Source organism: Bubalus bubalis, chromosome 4, assembly GCF_019923935.1.
Source record: "Bubalus bubalis isolate 160015118507 breed Murrah chromosome 4, NDDB_SH_1, whole genome shotgun sequence".
In the NCBI taxonomy this organism is placed as follows: domain Eukaryota; kingdom Metazoa; phylum Chordata; class Mammalia; order Artiodactyla; family Bovidae; genus Bubalus; species Bubalus bubalis.
Window position 1 is genome coordinate 503537 of NC_059160.1, and position 22738 is coordinate 526274.

General features: G+C 50.9%; 1 protein-coding gene across 1 annotated transcript in view; it reads right to left on the reverse strand.

Moving 5' to 3' along the window:
- Positions 1 to 545: 545 nt before the first annotated feature.
- The window catches only part of MOV10L1 (Mov10 like RISC complex RNA helicase 1), a 62738-nt gene continuing 40545 nt past the window's right edge, over positions 546 to 22738 (reverse strand). The window contains exons 14-26 of the mRNA XM_025282636.3: positions 18788 to 18846; positions 18259 to 18356; positions 10529 to 10637; positions 10093 to 10265; positions 9443 to 9589; positions 8858 to 8979; positions 8606 to 8705; positions 8309 to 8473; positions 7014 to 7187; positions 6231 to 6380; positions 5494 to 5601; positions 4653 to 4790; positions 546 to 4566 (exon numbers count right to left, since the gene is read on the reverse strand). Coding sequence (XP_025138421.3) covers positions 4471 to 4566; positions 4653 to 4790; positions 5494 to 5601; positions 6231 to 6380; positions 7014 to 7187; positions 8309 to 8473; positions 8606 to 8705; positions 8858 to 8979; positions 9443 to 9589; positions 10093 to 10265; positions 10529 to 10637; positions 18259 to 18356; positions 18788 to 18846 — 1639 coding nt within the window. The 3' untranslated portion in view covers positions 546 to 4470. The remainder of the gene's footprint in view (positions 4567 to 4652; positions 4791 to 5493; positions 5602 to 6230; positions 6381 to 7013; positions 7188 to 8308; positions 8474 to 8605; positions 8706 to 8857; positions 8980 to 9442; positions 9590 to 10092; positions 10266 to 10528; positions 10638 to 18258; positions 18357 to 18787; positions 18847 to 22738) is intronic.

The following is a 22738-nucleotide window of genomic DNA, read 5'->3' on the forward strand; positions in this document are numbered from 1 at the left end:
GCATTGCAGGGAGCAGACTGCCCTTTCCCACGACGATACCTTTAGACACTGAGACATTCACACACACAGTGCCGACGACCCATGGGGTCTGAAGAATCGACACGACTGGACGACTAAGCATAGCACAGGGCTGACTGTGCTTTCTGTGTGTGTGCTCAGTCTTGTCCGACTCTTTGTGACCCCATGGGTAGCGGCCGGCCAGGCTCCTCTATGCACAGGATTTCCCAGGCAAGAATACTGGAGTGGGTGGTCATTTCTTCTCCAATACATTAACATGTGGCTTTTGACACATGAAAGACTTTGGGAAATTGACGGATGTTGCTACAGCAAGACGTTCTCATCTCTATTTACGTGACGTTTTATCGGTTCTTGTATCAACGAAGACGAAAAATAGGAAAAGCGTGGCTCTGAGCGCTGTCCCGTCCTGGCCCTGCGTAGTGCTCTCCCAGGAAGGCAGGTGGCTTGTTAACAGTGTGTTTCCAAGTCAGCTTTACGCCCACGTTGTTATGAAAGCTCGATGTCTGCGTGTTGTTGTGGAGCACGTAGCTAATGATCTGAGAACACACAGGAAGTTCTGGTTCCCAGGTTCAGGTTCATAGTCTCACAGATTGGGACAAACGAGGCCCTCGGTGCACGGCAGATACAGTACGTCCCCTATACAGGAGCCTTCAAGTGGTGAGCGCTCACAGCCGTGGGCTCGTGCACGCACGTCCAGCCCCACTGGCTCACGTCTGGTGCACAGGCCCCTGCGTGCCTCCTCTCCCAGTGCTTGTGCTTCTGTGCACCTCACTCTGCAGGACTGCGTGGAGTACAGCGGTGCAGCAGCTTTATTTCAAGGCCAGGATATCCGGAAGCAAGTGGAAAAACAGTGGTGATGTAGCTAGTACTGCTAAGAAGTGCCAAGAAATGATGATGGAAACAAAAGTGAGAATGACTGAGAGCGGAGCAAGGTGAAAGGATGGTCGCCGTCGCTCGCTCTCGTAACGTGAACCGTTCCACCATCGGCACGACTCTCAAGAGCAAGACAAGCGCAGGGGGCGTGTGGAGGCCTGCTGTGCACACCGTGTTGAGCGTAACACTGCAGAGGCGTGGGAAAGCAATGGAGGAGACGGAGAAGCTTCTCAGCATGTGGCTGCAGGACCAGCACCCGCGTCTAGCCCCGCTCAGCTTCATGCTGATTTAAGAGAGAGCTAAAAGCCTGTGTGAAGACCTGAAGAAGACCCACAGGGGAGATTCAGAGGGTACATCCTGTAATGCCAGCCACGGCTGATTTCACGGGCTCAAAGCTAGAGCCAGCATCAACCTTCACAACGTAAAGTGGGTGAGATATGGTGGCCGCTGGGCATTTCCTGACCTGCTCTGAGAAATTACTGATGAAGAGGCGTATTTACCAGAGCAGGTTTTTAAACTGGACGAGACAGGGCTGTACCGGAGGATGCCAGGCTGAAGTTACATCAGGGAGGAGGAAAAGCTGATGGCAGCCTAGAACGCAGCCAAGTACAGGCTGACTCTGCGGGCTGATGGCAATGCTTCCGGTAACATGAAGCTGAAGCCTCTCTTAATTTACCACTCAGAGCCCACGAACCCTGAAAAACATAGCCAAGGGCTCTTTTCCTGTTGTGTGGAAAAGTAACCCCAAAGCCTGGTTACACCCGTCTTCCAGGACTGGTTTTCCCCCTTTATCCCAGAGACAGAGACGTACTGTGTGGAGGAGGACGTCCCATTCCACCTTCGCTGCTGACGGGGCCCGGGGCCACCCCCGGCTCATGGACCCCTGTCATCCCAGCGTCGAAGCAGTGCATGTCACTCGTCCACCCTATGGACCAGGGAGACTTTTATTGACTTTCAAGAAGTCTCACTTACGTCACACTTTTCATCAGGAAGTAAAGGCAACTGATGAATCAGGAACAACCTGTGACAATTCTGGAAGGACGACGACGTCTACAAGGCCACAAACGGCTGAGGTTACAGCCGTTACCACGACTGGGGTTTGAAAGAACCTTCGCCTGTAGTTCACGATTTTTGTGGATTTGAGAAGGTGGATCAGGAGTCCAAAGAGATCTTCAGCAGCTCAGTGACCCTGAGAGAGACGCCAGAGCTGGATCTGCAGGAGGATGACGTCACTCAACCCCTTGCTGTGCAACTTGGGGGCCTCACTAACGAAGACCTGAGGGAACTGAGGCCGAGAAAGGAGGGAGAGAGGCAGGAGGAAGAGGAACCGACGAACCGGGGAGTGTCCGCCTACTGGAAATGGCAGAGGATGTTCTGCTGGAGGAGGCGCTGTTCTTGTTTGTAGCGCCGTTCAGAATGCTATGCGGGGCTACTGTGTCATCTATGATGATAAAAAAAAGAGCTATGACCCAGACATCACTGCATGGTTTTTTCAAGGCAATAGAATTTAATCCAGCATGGAACCAGAACCTGTGCCATTGACATCAGATGTGAGTCAAACTGTGACATGTCTCCAGTGGCTGACACTCCCTCAGCTCAGCATCTTGCGCCTCGACCTCCTCCTCATCGGTGACTCCTCCTGACTGTTCATGCGATGCCAGTCCCTGTATGCTGGCTGTCGTGCTGCTTTTTATATACTATTTGTATGAAAAGTATTATAAACCTATTACAGTACAGTACTACATGGTCAACTGTGTTAGCTGGGTACCTAGGCAAACATCGTTCAACTTACGAACAGCTCTCAGAACGGAGCTTGTCCGTACGCAGGGGACTGACTGCCCTTGTCTGGAGCAGCAGAGGATGCTGGGCAGGACAGGCCAGGCCGAGTCACGCTGCAGTAACCACGCCCGTCTCCATGCACAACACAGCAGAGGGCCGCTTCAACCTGAACTTGGGTGGTAGGTGGGCTGGGAGCTCTGCCCTGGTCAGTACCCCTCACTCTGGCAAGAGGCAGCCACTGCCAGGGCTGGGGGCACAGGCATCTTTGGAGGAAGTGGACCTGTGAGCTGCTGCACTCAAACCCAGCAGCACTTTGTTGGCAGAGGGTTTGGCTGGTGCCAGCCCGCCATGTGCCCGGGAAGAACAGACCCCCTGTGATGGCCTCGACTTTCAACTGAGCCCCGTCTGCACTGGGGTGCAGTTCTGTGGAGGCAGAAACAACGCGGTGCTTCCAGTTGTGAATGGACAGCTGGCCGAGGTCTTCGTCAAGTGGACAAAGGTGAGCGTCAAATCACAATGGCTTTTTGATTCTGTTGGAGACGCTGAAAAGGCTGCCATGAAAAGGTAACATTTACAACATGCTGGGGATGAGCAGCTTTTTAAATGAATTTTTGGTTGCCCTGGGTCTTCAGTGCTGTGCAAGGACTTCTCTCCAGCTGCGGCGCTCAGGCTTCTCACTGCAGCGGCTCCTCTCAGGGAGTGCGGGCTCTGGGGCGTGCGGGCTCTGGGGCGTGCGGGCTCTAGAGCGTGGGCTGAGCAGCTGTGGCGCAGGGCTCAGTTCTTCACGGCCTGTGCCGTCTTCCCAGGTCGCGCATCAAACCCATGTCTCCTGCATTGGCAGGTGGATTCTCACCCACTGGGCCTCCACTGGGGCCCCAGTGGGAACCAGGCTGGCCCACCAGGACCTCAACTTCCCCGCCTGTGAGCTGGGGCGAGGGCACTTCCTGTGCTCACAGCTGCCAACAAGGGACAGGCCCCTCTGGGACTGGGGGTGGCAGCAGCCGTCACAGGGCGCGTGCAGCAGGGTCCTGGGACGGCTGCGGGAACTCCACTGTGGACATTCCCTGCCTTGTCCCTCCTGCCAGACTCCACACTCCACCTTTGCAGAATTCACGGGAAGGTCTCCGCGGCCCTGCCTAGCTGCACCAGGATGTGGGTGGGCAAGATGCCTGCGCCCCCTGCCCGACGGGCCTGCCTCCGGGCAGAGCCGGCATGGGATGGGGAAGTGGCTCAAGGGCCTGGAGGACACGTGAAAGCCTGGCCTTCCCCCAATACCTACACAGCTGAGGCACACGCCTCACAGGTATCCCACTCGAGCGTTTATTTTGGCGACAGCTGCAGGCCTGCCCGGGGCAGGGGCAGGCAGGTGTGGAGCTGCCCGCAGGCGGAGCGGGTGTCAGACCAGGGGCCCCACACTCGCAGCCAAGGCTGGAGTCCAGGCAGCCTGCGTCCCAGACAGCACCCCTCGGGGGTGGAGCTGGCTTCTGGCCGCCCTTTCTCAACAGGGCTCTGCTGGGCAGGGAGGGGCGGCCACACACCCAGCCACGGCTGCAGACGCGGAGAGGCAGGGGCCAGTGGGTGGGGCTCCCTGTGGGGGCTCAGGTACCCATGGGACCACTTTGGAGGGGTTGGCGGCCGCCCCGCTTCCCAGGGTGGCTTTACGAGGGGCCCTGAAGTTTCTTATGAAGCTGTGCGAGGGAAAGGGACGCAGACTGGAAACGTCACCCCAGGACCAGATGGAGGGTGGCTGCTGCAGTCCAGGGGGCAGGGCCGGAGTCCGTCCGCCAGGAGCCGTGGCGCTCACTTCTGCAGCGGCTGCAGCTCCGGCGGCAGGTTGCACCCCGTGTAGACGCCGTTGGTGATGCTGTACTCGAGCAAAGCCCCAAAGCACGGGTCCTGCTGACACATCAGGGAGCGGGCTGGTTCTCACAGCCGTCCTGCACCCCCAGGACCCGCTCCCTGAGCTCCCGGCCATGACTCACTCTGACAAGGACATGAGGGTTTCCCAGTACGATCAGCAAGGCTTTGGGTCTGGTGATTGCAACGTTAAATCTTTTTGAGTTGGACAAGAATCCCAAAAAATATCTATCATCTTCAAATCTATCTTCATTTGACCGCACCTACAAATAGATGAATAAAAACAGTATTTAAACATTTTTGGTGTGCAAGGAATTCGATACATAAAAGCATTTAACAGCCACATGGCAGTGTGTCCTCATTTTGCAGCGCGAGGGGAGCAGGCCTCACCGCGCTGTGCACTCCCCAGGGGCGACCTCCCGTGTGGGTTTCTTCTCCTGCCTGAACTCCCTAATCTGCCTGCAGTTAATAGCAATGCACTGGTCACTGTGGGAATTTTTAAAAGAACAATGGACTCCTCGGGGCCCAGCTGCCCTCTTTCTGATCCCGCCTCCCCCTCCTCTCCATTCCCGGCTCCCTTCTCCAAATTTAAGCACTTCTTCCTGCCGCTGCTGCTGCTAAGTCACATCAGTCGTGTCCGACTCCATGCGACCCCATAGACGGCAGCCCACAGGCTCCCCCGTCCCTGGGATTGTCCAGGCAAGAACACTCGACTGGGTTGCCATTTCCTTCTCCAATGCAGGAAAGGGAAAAGTGAAAGTGAAGTCGCTCAGTCGTGTCCGACTCCTAGCGACCCCATGGACTGCAGCGCACCAGGCTCCTCCGTCCATGGGATTTTCCAGGCAAGAGTACTGGGGTGGGGTGCCATTGCCTTCTCCCCAAGCACTTCTTCCTGGGACTCTGTAAAGAACGCCCTGCAGGTGAGTGCTCGAGAGGGGCCCGTGCGGGTCTGGGGCAGGCGCCTACAGTGGAGATGATGATGACCAGGTACTCCTGCCCTTGGAACTCCTCCACGGATCCAACCTTTATATCCATCAGATCAACGTTTCGCAGAAGAATTTTGATTTTCTCTACCTTTGAAAGAGATAAGATCAAAGATAAAATTTCACAAATCTGACCATTTCTTTACATATTAACAGCAAGAGCCAAATAGTAACCAGTAAGCATCAGGGCCTTTCAACTCCTAATCACGTTTCATAATCTCTAAGTTGCTCACAGCACATGCCCTGATCTCAGATGGGGGTGCGCCGGTGGGTGCTGCCAGGAGTGGGGTTTCGCGTGAGACACGAGGGCATCTTGCGCTGCCAACAGTGGGGGGGCTCCAGGGCGCCTCCCAGGGTGGGGGGAGAGCCCCTCAGGGGACCCCACCCCCAGGGGCCTGAGCGGCCACCACAGGGAAGCCAGAAGGAAGGGGGCTGGGGAGATGTTCCTGCAGGCAGGGCAGGACCAGGTGGGGGCCTGTGGCAGAGGGGTGTCGAGATCTCCAGGCGGTGCTGGACAGAGGCTTGGCTCTCGTCAGGAGACGAGGCTGGAGGACAGGGACTTGGGGCCGCTCCTGCGCGCCCAGAGGACAGGCCTTCTTGAGGCGTGTGCCCACCGCGTCTGGGGCACAGGAGCAGCGGCTGTGCAGATAAGAGGGGGGACTGGCAGAGAGGCCGGGACCCACAGACACGACTGCGCAGAGGACCTGGAGCAGCCCACACCTGCTTCCGGTAGGGCGTGATGACGCCAATGTCGCCGGCGGACACCTGGCTGGAGACGCTCCTGGCCAGCAGACAGCAGTAGCGCATGGCCTGCACGGCCTCAGCAGGGTTGAACCACGACGGGCTTCGACCCTCTCGAGCTTCGTTGCCCTGAGTCACCAGAAAGATAAGAGAATAGCTGGTCCATCAGAAAATGTCATTTTCTTGACAAGACAAGTCCTAACGATCAGAAGCCTGTGCACCACAAGCCGAGAGCAGCCTCCAGTCGCCGCAACTAGAAAAAGCTCATTCAGAGCAACGAAGACTCAGCACAGCCTACATAAATAAAGCTTAGTAAACAAGAGTATTCATTAAAAAGTAAGGCACCATTCAGGCCTGTGCTTTTCACACCCCGGAGCTCCACGTGCACAGCTCCGTGGCAGGGCACCCGCTGGGCTTTAGTCTCCATTTCCTTCTACACAACCTTCTGCATGTTGGCAAATTCCTTCCACACAGATTTTGTCGTGAATAAGCTTATTGTGGCCCTTGCTCCTTCCTTCAGGATGCCCCCCTTTAATGCCCCCCTCACTGGTTTTATTCCCCACTCACTGGGAGCGCTGCAGCCCATGGGGTCACAAAGAGTCAGACACAACTTAGTGACTGAACACTGCCGCCGCCGCCAGCAGCAGCAGGAGGGAGCCAGCCTACCACAGGCTCTCAGGAAACGCCTGGTGGCGGCTGGATTCAACAAGACCCACGCACAGACATGCGCACACCCTCCTGCTGAGCCGGCCCGAAGCTCACCCGCACTCCGTGGAAGACGAGGGGGAAGCCCTTCCTGGGCAGCTTCTCCCAGCCCAGCAGGGAGGTCACCACGGTGGGGTCCGCGCACACCTCCAGCTCTCGGTGGTAGAACAGTCTGGACGGCAGGGCCAGCAGGGCCGAGTGCGACCTATAGTTCTTCACGAGCTTTGTCACCTACGGGGGAGGTGGGGCAGGGCCTGGGCCAGAGCCCGCGGGTGCCCTGCAGCTGCCTCCGGGGAGCAGGGCCCTGCACCCGCGCCCCCTGCATCCGCGCCCACCGCCCTGTCAGCTCCTCCTGCCTCAGAAGCGCTCAGGACACCTCCATCAGGAGACAGGGCCCCCGTGGGGCTGCAGGCTGCCTCCAAGCTGCACCCTGATCCAGGCCATGGGAGCCTCGTCTTGGATCTGCTGCAGTAGGTGCTGAGTCCCTGAGGCCGGCCAGGACCTTGTTGAGAGCCACTGGGGATGGAGCACCAGGACACGAGGCAAGGACAACTGTGTTTCCTGCCTCAACTGTCCAGGAAGTTCTCTCCAGCCTTTCCTCTTCCTGCGCTGGGAAGGCCAGAGGCCCGGGACCCTCCTGCTGACACGCTTCTACTCAGTCATCATGACGGTGCAGCCTCTGAGACTCTTGTCAAAACCCAAAACACGACTCAGCAGCACGACTTCTGCCTCAGCCAGGCTGGGACCGCTGCGCTGGCCTGGACCCCTGCCCGCCACCTCAGCCACCTGTGTCCACCTGCTCGCCCCGCCCTCTGGCAGAAAGGGCCTGGAATGGGGAGCAGAGCCCAGGCCTTGCCCTGACCATCGCCCATGGTCCCTGCGCCTGGTTTTCTGTTCCGAGTCCAGAGGGGAACCTCCTCTTGTCTGTGCGCGGGGGAGTCCAGGTGCTGGGGCTCCTGAAACGCAGATGCCAAGGTCTGCGCCTCGGTGCTGTCAGAGAGCCGCCAAGAACCAGGAACCGCACTCCACCTGGCACCTCAGGAGACCGCAGACACGCTGCCTTCTCCTCCAGGGAAACTTACAAAGCTCCTTCCCATTTCCCATAGCGTCACGGTCTGCAGCGGTCCTAGTCACGGGCTGGAGCTGCTGGGAAGGGCTGACCCCTCAGGAAGCCCCTCAAGGGGCCCAGGAAGCAGTTCCTGAGCTCCCAGGACAGTGGGCTTGAAGGCGCCTCAGGTGCACCTCGGTGGTGGCCTCTGCCCCCAGCTGTGACTCAGGGACACAAGAGAGGTGACCTCCCCGTTGGCCCCTCTGATCCAGTCTGACTGAAGAGCATGTGGGTCTGAGCTCACCAACAAGGGGTTGTAGGCGCCGCAGGCCCCAAAAGCATCCTCATCACGCAGGTACGCTGGTCGGGACATGAGTCTCTCCAGCATGGAGACGTTCAGCCCATAGGCCATGGCAAGTCTGGACTTGATGACTGGTCCCAGCTGCATGGGGTCTCCAGCCAGGACGATCTACAGCACAAACGGGCAGCTCTCAGTGTGTCTCACAGGTGAGGAAGGCAGACAGCTGCCCCGGCCCCTGGTGTGTGGAGGGGCATGTGGGCAGGGACCGAGGCCGGGGTGGCAGCGGCGCTTGGGCCTCACCTGGCCGCTGACGTCCGAGACCAGCCCCAGGGGGATGAGGCACTCGGGCTCACTCGCCTGGCCCGCTTCATCCACAAACACGTGCGTGAAGTGTCCGACTCTGCAGCAGACGCGTCCCAGGGTCACTCCTGCTTGAGTGTCCTGCCCGCAAGGCTTCGCCTCGCGGCCTGGGAGCCCGGGCACCTCCAACCCTCCCCCACACTGCACGCTGCCCTGCCTCCGCCCAGGGAGCCCCAAGCCTTGAGCTCCCACCTCAAGCCTATCTGGTAGAAGAGCCCTGCGCTGCTGCACGTGGTGATGACCACCCTAAAGCGAGAGGCCTTCCAGACGTCTTCCCCGTCTCTGCAGTATGGCCTGATGGCTTCTGTGATGCTCTGCGGGGGACAGGCCACCCTTAAGGTTACTGAGTGATTCTTTAAACTGGATGTAATCACAAAGCAGAACGGAATTCTCAACAGTAAGCCTGTCCTGTTGCCCCTTTTTAGCTGGACTACGTAATGGTGTAAGATTGTTCTCTTAAATCAAAACATCTTAAGTTTTCTTATCAACATAATCCATGTCTTATAGATGCTAGAACTGTGAATATAACAAGAGAATCCTGCAGATCCTTCCCCAAAACAACTGCACATGCTTTCTAATCTTTTTTGCTGACCAAACTGGAAACCTTTATAGCAAACCAACAGAACAGAACCAAAAGGCAAGTACACATCTGCGGGAGGCGAGCAGGAGTGTCGTTGCCTCACAGAGCTGGGGCTTCCCAGCTGCCACTGGACACCAGCATGGAAGCGGCCCTCCTGTGTCCTCTGGCGGGGCGCACGGGGCCGGGGGGGTGCTCACCTCCTCGAACCTGCAGGTGGCATTCACGCGGACCATGGTGCCCAGACGCAGCGCTCGGCTCTCGTGCAGCCGCAGGCACACAAGGTCGGCCGCGCTGTTGGAGGGCGCGCACACCAGGATCCGGCTGTCCGGCAGAGCATGGAAGACCTTCCCCAGACACATGGAAGGTAAAGGCAGAATGGTGAGGAGCCAGCTCCAAGCCCCCCGACGAGGGCTCAGGACACAGACCTGCTGCCTGGCCCACGTCACCCCTCGTGGCCACAGCCCTGGCCCTGCCATCGTGTCTCCCAGGCCCTGAAGTGCCCGGGTGGGACCCTGGGAAACCTTGCAGCAGTCTGGGTGCCTGTGGGTCAAGCCGGGTCCCCAGCGATGCAGGACACGGAGCACACCCTGTCTTTCCACAAACTCAGTTTCAATCTAGACTGAGGCACCGGAAACATCTGCAGCTGCCCGTTTTGAAATGAAGCAACTCCTTCCTAAACTGAGGACACCAGCTCTCAGCAGCCCTACAGCCACACGGCAAACTGCTACATGTAAAGCCAATGAGACTTTCTGAGCTGTTTCCCGCGCTCTGACCCCAAGGTCTGCACTAACACGTCCTGACACCAGAGCACGAGGCTCTGTCTCCCGCGACACTGCCTGGCCGGTACCTGCAGGATGGCCTCTATGATGGTCACCGTCTTCCCCGTCCCCGGAGGCCCGAAGAGCACGTAGGGGATCGGGCGGCAGTCTCCGCTCAGGATCCTCCTCACCGCCAGCTTCTGGTTCTCGTTGAGCATGGGGTTGAAAAACTCCTTTTCTCTTGCCTTCGGGGACCCACTGACTGCACCAGGGAGAGACGGTCAGTGGCCACAGGCAGGGCCCTTCAAGACCCAATCAGCATCACTCACCAGGACAGCTGGCTGACTGCAGAAGCCCAGGCCACTCGCCACGCCCCATGTCACTTGTACGTGTCACCAAGGTGTCAGATGTTGTGGTTAACAGGTGGACAAGAACAGCCACCATCAAGGCCAGAGCGTGTGTCCCAGAGCAGCCCCAGACGTCTTCCCTCCAGGCCTGCGGGAGCCAGCCTGGTCCCAGACTCACCCAGCCTGCTGATCTCTGTGGTGAAGGCCCGTGGCACTGGTGTGTCCTGGGCACCTGCCTGGTGCTCCTCTGGGGCATGCTTCGTTTGGTCCTTCACAGCTTTCCTATTCTAGAAAAAAATCACACCAAAAAAATTGCTTAAAAAGAAAGGCTTGTGTTCACGCAGGTTTAAAGTGTGAATGTAAACCATCATCAAATGCTTGTTTTATTAACAGCTCTCTGCACAGATCACAGGTCATCCCTTTCAGATGGAACAAGAATGCAGAATATCTAATAAAAACTGCTAAAAAGGACTATATTCTCCTTGAGTCCAGGATGTCTGCTCTTCCTGTGGAGCCTGCTCATCTGCGAGGAGAACCCGCAAGGGCTGACCACAGGCACGGCCCTTGCTCCCCGGGGCCCCAGGTCCTCTCCATGTGTGAAGGGGCCCCGTGAGCTCGGCAAGGACTGGGCCCCAGGCAGACGCTCACCTGCCTCCTGGGTATGAGGCGGCCCGGGGGCTGCTCCCTCGTCTACTGGGTCAGGATTGTGCTAAGGAACTGGTTGTGCACATAAACTGGTTTTTAAACATACACTGAATCTGACCTGGACCAACGGAACGGTTTCCAGATCTCCCATCGTCAGCAGCGTGGCAACGAGCAGCTCTGTACATGCACGCTGCTGCAGCCACCTGATTACTGTCACGGCGTAGACTCCCAAAGCAAAGTTTCTATACAGGCTTTCACACGGAAAAGTTTTTACCTTTTATCAAATTTTAGTCCAAGATATCACAGCAATCCACCCTCCCAGCATCACCTCAGTTTTACGGAAAACTGACCCACAGTAAGGAGCGGGCCTCCAAAGCATGTAACTGCACAGGTCTGGACACACGCACGCCTGTGAACCCATCACCACAAAAAGCAAGTCTGCTTCTCAATCCCCAAGCACCCCATACACCCTCCTGCTGCTGCAGCCTGACGTGCATCTTCCAGAATGTTCTAGTCACAGAAAGGCACAGACGCAGGCTTTCCAACATCTCCACACAGAGCAACAGGTCTGGAGACCCCTTTGGGCGGTGTGTACGCAGATGTTACCCTCTTTCTTGCTGAGAAGACATTCATGGTGAGAACAGACTGACTGCTGGCCTACCGTCCGCGAATGGACGGGGACTGTTGCTGAGGTTGGGCCATTGCAAGGGAGGCTGCTGTGCACATACTCCCACTGCCCCCGGGGAGACGCCTGCCCTGCATGCTACGGGTGACCTCCTGCTCAGGCACTCATCCTCTGTGTCCAGTCAGGTCTGTGTTCCCACCAGTGAGTGCAGTGAGGCTCCCTTGGCCCCAGGGTGTAGCCACGTTAACAGGCATGTGGTGGGGTCTCACTGTGGCTGTGTGTTTCCCTAACAACTAACACTGAGCCCGGGCCCCCTGCATTGGGAGCATAGAATCTTAACCACTGGACCACCAGGGAAGTCCTGGGCAAGGCTTTTTGTGTTCTTTTTTTTGTTTAACAGTGAGAACAAAATAACTTACTGGAATATGAAGATCAGAGCTGAATGAGTGTACCACTAACGGCGAAAAGAGGGTATTTTCACAGAAGCAGTATCTTTCCCAATCCCATCTCCATTTGAAGTCGATCAAAACACACAACTGGCCATTTAGGGAAAACGCTGCCTCCTCCACGAGGCAGACATGGGCTCTGGCTCTGGGCTCCCTGGCCTGGGGCTCTGAAGGCTGGTGGCAGGGTCTGGGGTGACCACAGTGGCCGCTTCTCGTTTCTTCTCTCAGGAATCACTGCTCAAGGTCTGAACCTGCTGCTTCACATATTCTGTCTGATTTTTAATCATTTAGGTGGGAAGGTAAATCCACTCCCTGCAATTCCACCTTGGCTGGGTGCTTTGTCTGCAACCTGGCTAATCTGTAAGAGGACAATGCTCTGTATTTAAGGTGCTGGGATTCAGCTCCTCAGGACTGTGAGCCACACAACAGCAATACTTGCTGGGAACCGGGCAGTGGGGGGTGCCAGGAAATGAGGTGAAACAGTTCTGCAGATGGCACTGCATCTTTGTTCAATGAAGACCTCTTTCTATTTTTCAGAGCAAAACTGAATTCAACTACCAGTTACATAGCAAATGATTTTAATGGAAACCTTTAGAGAATTTTTGTGGTTGTGTAGGCATTCTAAAGCTATCATTTCTCCATTTTTGGAGAGGGGCTACAAAGTAGTAAAAACGTTTATACATGTCAGATATAATTTAAAAATTTGTATTTACTATAAAGTCAAAGCATGCTCAAAAAAGCAAATTCCAACAGCACAGAATTATAAGTTACAAGCTGTAACCTGTGGCATGAAGGGCTTTTCTTATTAATGGAAATACAATGATAAATAAAACCACTTCTATTTTACTCTTGAAAATAAAATGTAGAGCCTAGAACAATACCTGGCACATAATACGTATCTATGGACCTACTGATTGTACATTAAAAAATACCCTTGTAACCTGCACAAAGGTCACAAAAGAATGATGTTCTTGGTGTGCAGCACTTTCGGAAGTCTTCTATGCATGTGTAATGATAAAAACGTGCCTGCGTGTACACAAAAACCATGTAACTTAAAACTACGGAGCAAAGATTAATAAAACTAAAAACTGGTTCTTGGAGAAGATTAACAAAATTGACAAACGACTAGCCAGACTCATCAAGAAAAAAAGGGAGAAAAATGAAATCAACAAAATTAGAAATGAAAAAGGAGAGGTTATAACAGACAACAGAAATACAAAGGATCATAAGAGAATATTATGAGCAACTATATATTAGTAAAATGGACAACCTAGAGGAAATGGACAGGTACGTAGAGAAGATCGACCTCCCAAGACTGAACCAGGAAGAAACAGAAATTATGAACAACCCAATTACAAACGCTGAAATCGAAACAGTGATCAAAAAGCTCCCAAAAAACAAAAGCCCAGGGCCAATGGCTTCACAGGGCAATTCTATCAAACATTTAGAGAAGAGCTAATGCCTATTTTTCTGAAACTCTTCCAAAAAATTGCAGAGGAAGGAATACTTCCAAACTCATTCTATGAGGCCACAATCACCCTGATACTAAAACCAGGTAAAGACAAGACAAAAAAAGAAAATTACATGCCAGTATCACTGATGAACATAGATGCAAAAATTCTCAACAAATTCTAGCAAACAGAATTTTTAAACAGAACACATTAAAAAGCTCATATACCATGATCAAGTTGGGTTTATTCCAGGGATGCAAGGATTCTTCAATATACGTACATCAATCAGTGTGATATACCATATCAACAAATTGAAAGATAAAAACCATATGATCATCTCAAAAGATGCAGAAAAAGCCTTTGACAAAATTCAGCATCCATTTATGATAAAAATGCTCCAAAAAAGGGGCATAGAAGGAACCTACCTCAACATGGTAAAGGCTATATATGAAAAGCCCACAGCAAACATTATTCTCAATGGTGAAAAACTAAAAGCACTCCCTCTAAGATCAGGAATGAGAAAAGGGTGTCCACTCTTACCACAATTATTCAAAATAGTCCTGGAAGTCCTACATACGACAATTAGAGAAGAAAAAGAAATAGAAGGAATCCAGATCGGAGAAGAAGTAAAATTTTTGTGCTTTTCTGTCATACATGAACAAGAATCAGCCTTGGGCACACCCATGTCCCCTGCCTCCCATCTCCCGCCCCACCCCACCCTCCCTCCTGTGGCAGAGCCTCTGCTTCAGTTCCCGGAGTCACACAGCAAATTCCCGTTGCCTATCTGTCTCACGTATGGTATTGTGAATTTCCATGTTGGTCTCTCCGTACATCTCCCCGTCCCCCTCCTCCCCTCCCACTGTGTCCACAGGTCTGTTCTCTATGTCTGTTTCTCCACTGCTGCCCTGAAAGTAAATTCATCGGTGCCATCTCTTCAGATTCCATATATGTGTGTCAGTATATGATACTTATATTTCTCTTTCTGACTTCACTCTGTATAGTAGGCTCTGGTTCATCCACCTCATTAGAGCAGATTCAGATGCGTTCCTTTCTATGGCCTAGCAGTACTCCATTGTGTATATGTACCACAGCTTCTTTATCCATTCATCCCTCGACGGACATCTAGGTCGCTTCTATGTTGTAGCTATTGTAGATAGTGCTGGAATGAACACTGGGATTCATGTGTCTTTTCAGTTTTGAGTTCCTCGGGATATATGCCTAGGAGTAGGATTGCTGGGTCATATGGTGGTTTTATTCCTAGTTTTCTAAGGAGTCTCCATACCATCTTCCATCATTTTACATTCCCACCAGCAATCCAAGAGTGTTCCCTTTTCTCCACACCCTCTCCAGCATTAACTGTTTGTAGACTTTTTGATCATGCTCATTCTGACTGGTGTGAGGTGTATCTCACTGTGGTCTTGATTTGCATTTCTGTAATAATGACTGATGTTGAGCGTCTTTTCACGTGCTTGTTAGCCATCTGTATGTCTTCTTTGGAGAAATGTCTCTTTGGGTCCCTTTCCCACCTTTTGATTCGCTTGTTTGCTTTTCTGGTATTGAGTTGTATGAGCTGCTTGTGTATTTTTGAAATTAATTATTTATCACTTGTTTCCATTGCTATTATTTTCTCTGATTCTGAGGGTTGTCTTTTCACCTTGCTTGTGGTTTCCTTTGCTGTGCAAAAGCTTTCAAGTTTAATTAGGTCCCACTTGTTCATTTTTGTTTATATTTCCATTGCTCTAAGAGATGGGTCATAGAAGATCTTGCTTCGATTTATGTCATCAAGTGTTCTGCCTATGTTCTCCACAAAGAGTTTAATAGTTTCTGGTCTTATGTTTAGGTCTTTAATCCATTTTGAGTTTATCTTTACATATGGTTTTAGTTATAGCTCTACATAGTCAGCATAAGTAAGACCGGGAGTTGACTGTGGCTCAGATCACAAACTCCTTATTGCCAAATTCACACTTAAATTGAAGAAAGGAAGGAAAACCACCAGGACATTCAGGTATGACCTAAATCAAATCTCTTACAATTATACACTGGAAGTGACAAACAGATTCAAGGGATGAGATCTGACACACAGAGCGCCTAAAGAACTGTAGACGGAGGTTCAAGACATTGTACAGGAGGCAGGGAGCAAGACCATCCCCAAGAAAAAGAAATGCAGAAAGGCAAAGTGGTTGTCTGAGGAGGTCTTACAAATAGCAGTGAAAAGAAGAGAAGCCAAAGGCAGAAGAGAAAAGGAAAGATATACCCATCTGAATGCAGAGTTCCAAAGAATAACAAGTAGAAATAAGAAAGCCTTCCTAAGTGATCAATGCACAGAAATACAGGAAAACAATAGAATGGGAAAGACTAGAGATCTCTTCAAGAAAATGAGAGATACCAAGGGAACATTTCATGCAAAGATGGGAACAATAAAGGACAGAAATGGTATGGACCTAACAGAAGCAGAAGATACTAAGAAGAGATGGCAAGAATAGACAGAAGAACTGTACAAAAAAAGATCTTCACAACCCAGATAATCATGATGGCGTGATCACTCACCTAGAGCCAGACATCCTGGAATGTGATGTCAATGGGCCTTAGGAAGCATCACTACGAACAAAGCTAGTAGAGGTGATGGAATTCCAGTTGAGCTATTTCGCATCCTAAAAGATGATGCTGTGAAAGTGCTGCACTCAATATGCAAGCAAATTTGGGAAACTCAGCAGTGGCCACAGGACTGGAAAAGGTCAGTTTTCATTCCAATTACAAAGAAAGGCAATGCCAAAGAATGCTCAAACTACCGCACAATTGCACTCATCTCACACGCTAGTAAAGTAATGCTCAAAATTCTCCAATCTTGGCTTCAACAGTACGTGAACCGTGAACTTCCTGATGTTCAAGCTGGTTTTACAAAAGGCAGAGGAACCAGAGATCAAATTGCCTACAACTGCTGGATCATTGAAAAAGCAAGAGAGTTTCAGAAAAACATCTATTTCTGCTTTATTGACTATGCCAAAGCCTTTGACTGTTCAGATCACAACAAACTGTGGAAAATTCTTAAAGAGGTGGGAATACCAGACCACTTGACCTGCCTCCTGAGAAATCTGTATGCAGGTCAGGAAGCAACAGTTAGAACTGGACATGGAACAACAGACTGGTTCCAAATAGGAAAAGGAGTACGCCAAGGCTGTATATTGTTACCCTGCTTAACTTACCTGCAGAGTACATCATGAGAAATGCCGGGCTGAAGGAAGCACAAGCTGGAATCAAGATTGCCGGGAGCAATATCAATAACCTCAGATGGGCAGATGACACCACCCTTATGGCGGAAAGTGAAGAAGAACTAAAGAGCCTCTTGATGAAAATGAAAGAGGAGAGTGGAAAAAGTTGGCTTAAAGCTCAACATTCAGAAAACAAAGATCATGGCATCATCCAGTCTCATCGCTTCATGGCAAATAGATAGGGAAATGGTGGAAACAGTGACAGACTTTATTTTTCTGGGCTCCAAAATCACTGCAGATGGTGATTGCAGACATGAAATTAAAAGACACTTATTCCTTGGAAGGAAAGTTATGACCAACCTAGACAGCATATTAAAAAGCAGAGACATTACCTTGCCAACAAAGGTCCATCTAGTGAAAGTTACGGTTTTTCCAGTGGTCATGTATGGATGTGAGAGTTGGACTGTAAATAAAGCTGAGTGCTCAAGAATTGATGCTTTTGAACTGTGGTGTTGGAGAAGACTCTTGAGAGTCCCTTGGACTGCAAGGAGATCCAACCAGTCCATCCTAAAGGAAATCAGTCCTGAATATTCATTGGAAGGACTGATGCTGAAGGTGAAACTCCAATCCTTTGGCCACCTGATGCAAAGAACTGACTCATTTGAAAAGACCCTGATGCCGCGAAACATTGAGGGCAGGAGGAGAAGGGGACGACAGAGGATGAGATGGTTGGATGGCATCACTGACTCGATGGACATGGGTTTGAGTGAACTCCGGGACTTGGTGATGGACAGAGAGGCCTGGCGTGCTGCGGTTCATGGGGTCGCAAAGAGTCAGACACGACTGAGCAACTGGACTGAACTGATTTCCTTCATCAGTGTCTTATAGTTTTCTGTATACAGGTCTGTTTTCACCTTAGGTAAGTTTATTCCTAGATATTAATTCTTTTTGTTGCAATGGTGAATGGGATTGATTCCTTAATTTCTCTTTCAGAGAAAGAGCTATGAACCTATGGACACAGTGGGAAGAGTTGAGGAAGAAGGGGAGATGTATGGAGAGAGTAACATGGAAATTCCCAATACCGTATGTAAGACAGATAGGCAATGGGAATTCGCTGTATGACTCAGGGAACTCAAACAGGGGCCCTGCGACAGGCGGGAGGGTGGGGTGGGGAGGGAGATGGGAGGCAGGGGACGTGGGTGTGCCTATGGCTGATTCTTGTTTATGAATGATAGAAAACCACAAAATTCTGTAAAGCAATTAGCTTTCAATTAAAAAATTAAAAAGTAAATAAAAACAAACGAACAAACAAAAAAATAAGACCACGTGCTCACACGATGTCTCCTTGCCTCCCTTTTCCTTGCTTAGTCTACTGCGGCTGGCAGCAGCCCACACGTGACGGTGCAGACTCCAGTGACTGGCTTCACTTTCACTGCGATGTGGGGCTGCTTGTGAACTGCACTCACTACGCTCCTCTGATGCGCCAGTGAACCGAGAGGAAACTATCATCTATTTACAATATCAAGCAGTACCTTGGAGGTGGACTGTCCGTCCCTTGTGGTGTCTTGCGCATGGGTCCAGTTCCATGTCACCTGGGGAGGCTGTAAAATGATTTCTTCTGGAAACAACACTTTTAAAACAAGACAGCACGAGAAGGCAGATATTACTGAGAAGCTTAGAAAGGCGAAGAGAGAAGACATGCATGCCTGTGTACCCCTCTGCTCCCTGCTCCGGGGCCGCTCCTCAGCCGCAGCGTAACGCCATCACCGCACGTTCCGTGCCACCCTGCCATTTTCTTGTTCATTGTAGCACACAAACGAGTGATATTGAGATGGGGAGGCAGAGTACAATCATTTTATTGTTAATAATTTAAGCGTGCTATTTCTACATACTTGAAATTGTCAGAAAACACTGAACCTCCCCAACAGAAAAAACACTGGCTATCAGAATTTCCATTCACTTCTAATGTACGGCTGAAGAAACTGATTTACACAAAATTCTACAGGAAGCTTCTAAAATACTCCAGGAAGATATAACACCATCATCCCCACAAAGTAGTACCTTTTACCCCCAAGTGGATGACCTGTTCAAGTGCAAAGTGGCACCGTCTGCTGGTGGTCCTGCGGAGGAGAAAGCAACACGGGTCAGCGCCGGGCGCCTCAGCAGACTGGCGCCCAGAGCCCCGGCTGGGAGCACAGCAGCCCGCCAGCCATGAGGCCGCCACCAGCGTGCCCAGAGTTCACCAGGAAAACCTCAAACGCGTCAGGGTCGCAGGGATGCCTTCCCTTCTGGGACTATCTCTATTTTAATGTATAAAGTGAACAAGGAGAAAAAAAAGAAAATAGAGCCTATAAAGTGTCAGAAAGGTAGCAACAATGCTGCATCAGTAGTAAAGTATTAGGTTGGTGAAAAAGTAATTTTGGTTTTGCACTGTTGAACTTTGCCATTTGATACTGGAACACATTCTCAAATAAATGCAGTTATGTTATACATCATTTTAATGAACATTTCTCGCTTTATGTCTTTTTTGTTACTGACTTACTACTTGTATTTATTTTAGATTAAGGAAATAATGTTTGACAAAAAGCACATTTGAGCAACTTTCTTATTCAAGTTCAGAATGGGTCATAAAGCAGCTGAGACTACTCATGACATCAACAGCTCACTTGGTCTAGGAATGTTAACGAATGTACAGCGCAGTCGTGGTTCAAGAAGTTTTACAAAAGAGATGAGAGCTTTGAAGATGGGGAGCACAGCGGCTGGCCATCAAAGCTGACAACGACCAACTGAGAACAATCATTGAAGCCGCTCCTCTTACAACCGCACGAGAAGCTGCCAAAGATCTCAATGTCGACCACTGTGTGGTTGGTCGGCACTTGAAGCAAATTGGAAAGGTGAAAAAGACTGGTAAGTGGGTGCCTTATGAGCTGACTGAAAATCAAAATCATCGTTCTGAAGTGTCGTTTTCTTACTGTACACAGCAACAACACACCATTTCCCGGTCAGATTGTGATATGTGACAAAACGTAGATTTTATATGACAACCGGCAATGACCAGCTCAGTGGCTGGACCAAGAAGCTCCAGAGCAATTCCCAAAGCCAAACTTGCACCAAAACAGGTCATGGTCACTGTTTTGTCATCTGCTGCCCGTCTGATCCACTACAGCTTTCCAAATCCTGGCTAAACCATTACAGCTGAGAAGTATGCTCAGCAAATGGATGAGATGCACCAAAAACTGTAATGCCTGCAGCTGCTATTGGTCAACAGAAAGGGCCCAGTTCTCCACGACAATGCCCTCACATGTCATACAACCAGTGCTTCAAAAGTTGAATGAATTGGGCTGCAAAGTTTTGCCTCATCTGCCATTTTCACCAGACCTCTTGCCAACCAACTACGTCTTCTTCAAGCATCTTGGTAACTTTTTGCAGGGAAAACACTTCCACAACCAAGAGGAAGCAGAAAATGCTTTCTAAGAGTTCAAGATCCCGAAGAATGGATTTTTGCACTACAGGAATAAACAAACTTATTTCTCGCTGGCAAACATGTGTTGATTGTAATGGTTCCTATTTCGACTAATAAAGATGTGTTTGAGTCTAGTCATAATGATTTAAAATTTACAGTCTGAAACTGCAATCATGTTTGCACCAATCTAGCAACTTTCAGCTTCCCGAGTGGATCACTGGTTAAGAGTCTGCCTTGCAATGCAGGGGACACTGGTTCGATCCCTGGCCCAGGAAGATCCCACATGCCGTGGGGCAACTAAGTCCATGCACCTCAACTACTGAGCCCTTGAGCCTAAAACCTGTGCTCTACAGAGAGGCCACTGCAATGAGAAGCCTGCAGCACCACAACCAGAGAGCAGCCCCCACTCACCCCAACTAGAGACAGCCTGAGCTCAGCAGCAAAGACCCAGCACAGCCAAAAATAAATAAAAAAATTTTAAAGGGAAGTAACCAATGGTGAAGACTCACTCCTATGAAATTTATTCAAAACAGTTAAAAGATAAACTGAGACATGTTAAAAATTTTAAGTTTATTAGAGCAAAAAGTGATTACAATCAGGCAGTCAGGCAGCCCAAACCGCAGACACAAAGGAGCGTGAGGAGCTGCTCAAAACAGAAGGCTTTAATAGGCAGGAAGGAGCGGGCATGAGCACGGGATTGAGGCCGAAAGGGCACTGCGATAACCTAGAATGGAAGGGGATCTGAAAGAAACACGTGACTTCATCACTTCGCTGTGCACTGGAGACGAACGCAGTCCTGTAAATCAACTCTGCTCCAAGTAAAGCAAGATGCCTGCTGTCCCTGAAGTGGACCTAAAGGGTCCATCAGGCCATCCTGACCAAAATCTCAACAGGCAGCTGTAGAAACTGACGGGCTGAATCTAAAATCCCCAAGGAATGCCAACATGTAGGACAGTGCCATTCTGCAGAAGACGGACTCACTGGAGGCTGTCCCCTCGACTCTACAACCTACCACGAGGGCACCAGGAAGAGACTCTGTGGTGTGGCTGCGAGACAGACACACGCATCCGTGGAGCAGAACAGAGAGCTTAGGAGCAGATCCACAGGCACAGGCCAACTGGCTTTCAAAAAGGTGACAAGGTCACTCATTGGACAAAGGACAGTCTGTCTTTTCAACAAACGGTGCTGGGACAGGTGGACACCCTCTGCCCCTGGTCAACCCATACCTTGCATCATCTGTAAAAACGAAATAGGTCATAGCCATAAATACAAAGCTTCAAGCTGTAAAATTTCTATTATAGAAAAAAACAGGAGAAAACCCTTATGACCTTGAGTTTGGCAGACTTATTAAACGTGTCATGAAACCACTGTCCATCAAAGAAAAACTGGTACACCGAACGTCATCAAAATTAAGAATTTCTGCTCTTCAAAAGGCACCACTAAAAACAATGAGGACACAAGCCACAGTCTGAGAAAACACTTGCAAAAAACACACCTCATAAAGGACTTGCACTGAGAATATGTGAACAATTCTCCAGACGAACAAAAATAAAGCAGATGATGGAGGCTGTGACCCATAGACCAGAGCAGGCGCTCTCACCAAGGCCAAGTGATGCCAGCAAGTGTTGGTCATCAGAGCAAGGACCGCTGAGCCCACAGGAGCCCCGCAGCACAGCTCACACCACCACAAGCAGCAAGACTGACCGCCCAGGGGCTGCGAGCTCGTGGGGCAAGTGGAGCCTCACACACGCTGGTGGGCACAGGCACGGCAGCCGCTGGAGGAGGGCCTGGCAGTGTCTCTGGATGCCCAGTGTGCACCAGCCGCTGTACACAGCCATGACACTGCCAGGCGCTTACCCAAGGGAAGGGAAAACGCCTGTCCACACGGGCCCTCAGGCATGATGCTCACAGCAGCTTCATCTGTGACGGCCACCACGATCAGCAAACAAGCCAGTGTCCAACCACAGGTGCCTGGATTAGTGAGCCAGGGTATGATCTTATAAGGGAATATTACTCATAAAAAGGAATGAATTCATGCAAAAGTAAGGTTGAATCTCAAGATAATTAGCTGAGTGAAAGACACCAGGCAAAAAAGAGTAGGTCCTATATGTTTCCAATTAACGTAAATTCTATGAAAGGAAAACGAGCCTCTGGAGACTGGGCACTGGGGCACAGACAAGGCAGGACAGGGCACCAGGAAACGCCTGCGGAGCCAGACCCACTGCGGTCTTCACTGTGAGGATGGATCCAACGGGCATCCAAACGTCAAAATCATGAAACTGTACACTTGAAACTGGCATAACATTTTATGATCATTGTATCTCAGTAAACCTACTTTTTTAAGGAGGAAAAATACTTGCAAAGGAGCATAAGGGGGGGAACCATCTGTGCATTGAGAGGCCTGGCCTCCTGGTTCTGTCTCACCTGCTGCACTGCCGTGTCGTCCATCCTCTCATTTTTCAAAACAAGTAGGAAATACAGATTTTCTGAAGTGTGAAATGATCTGATTTTGAGTAACTTAATTAGTTGCTGTTGTTCAGTCGCTAAGT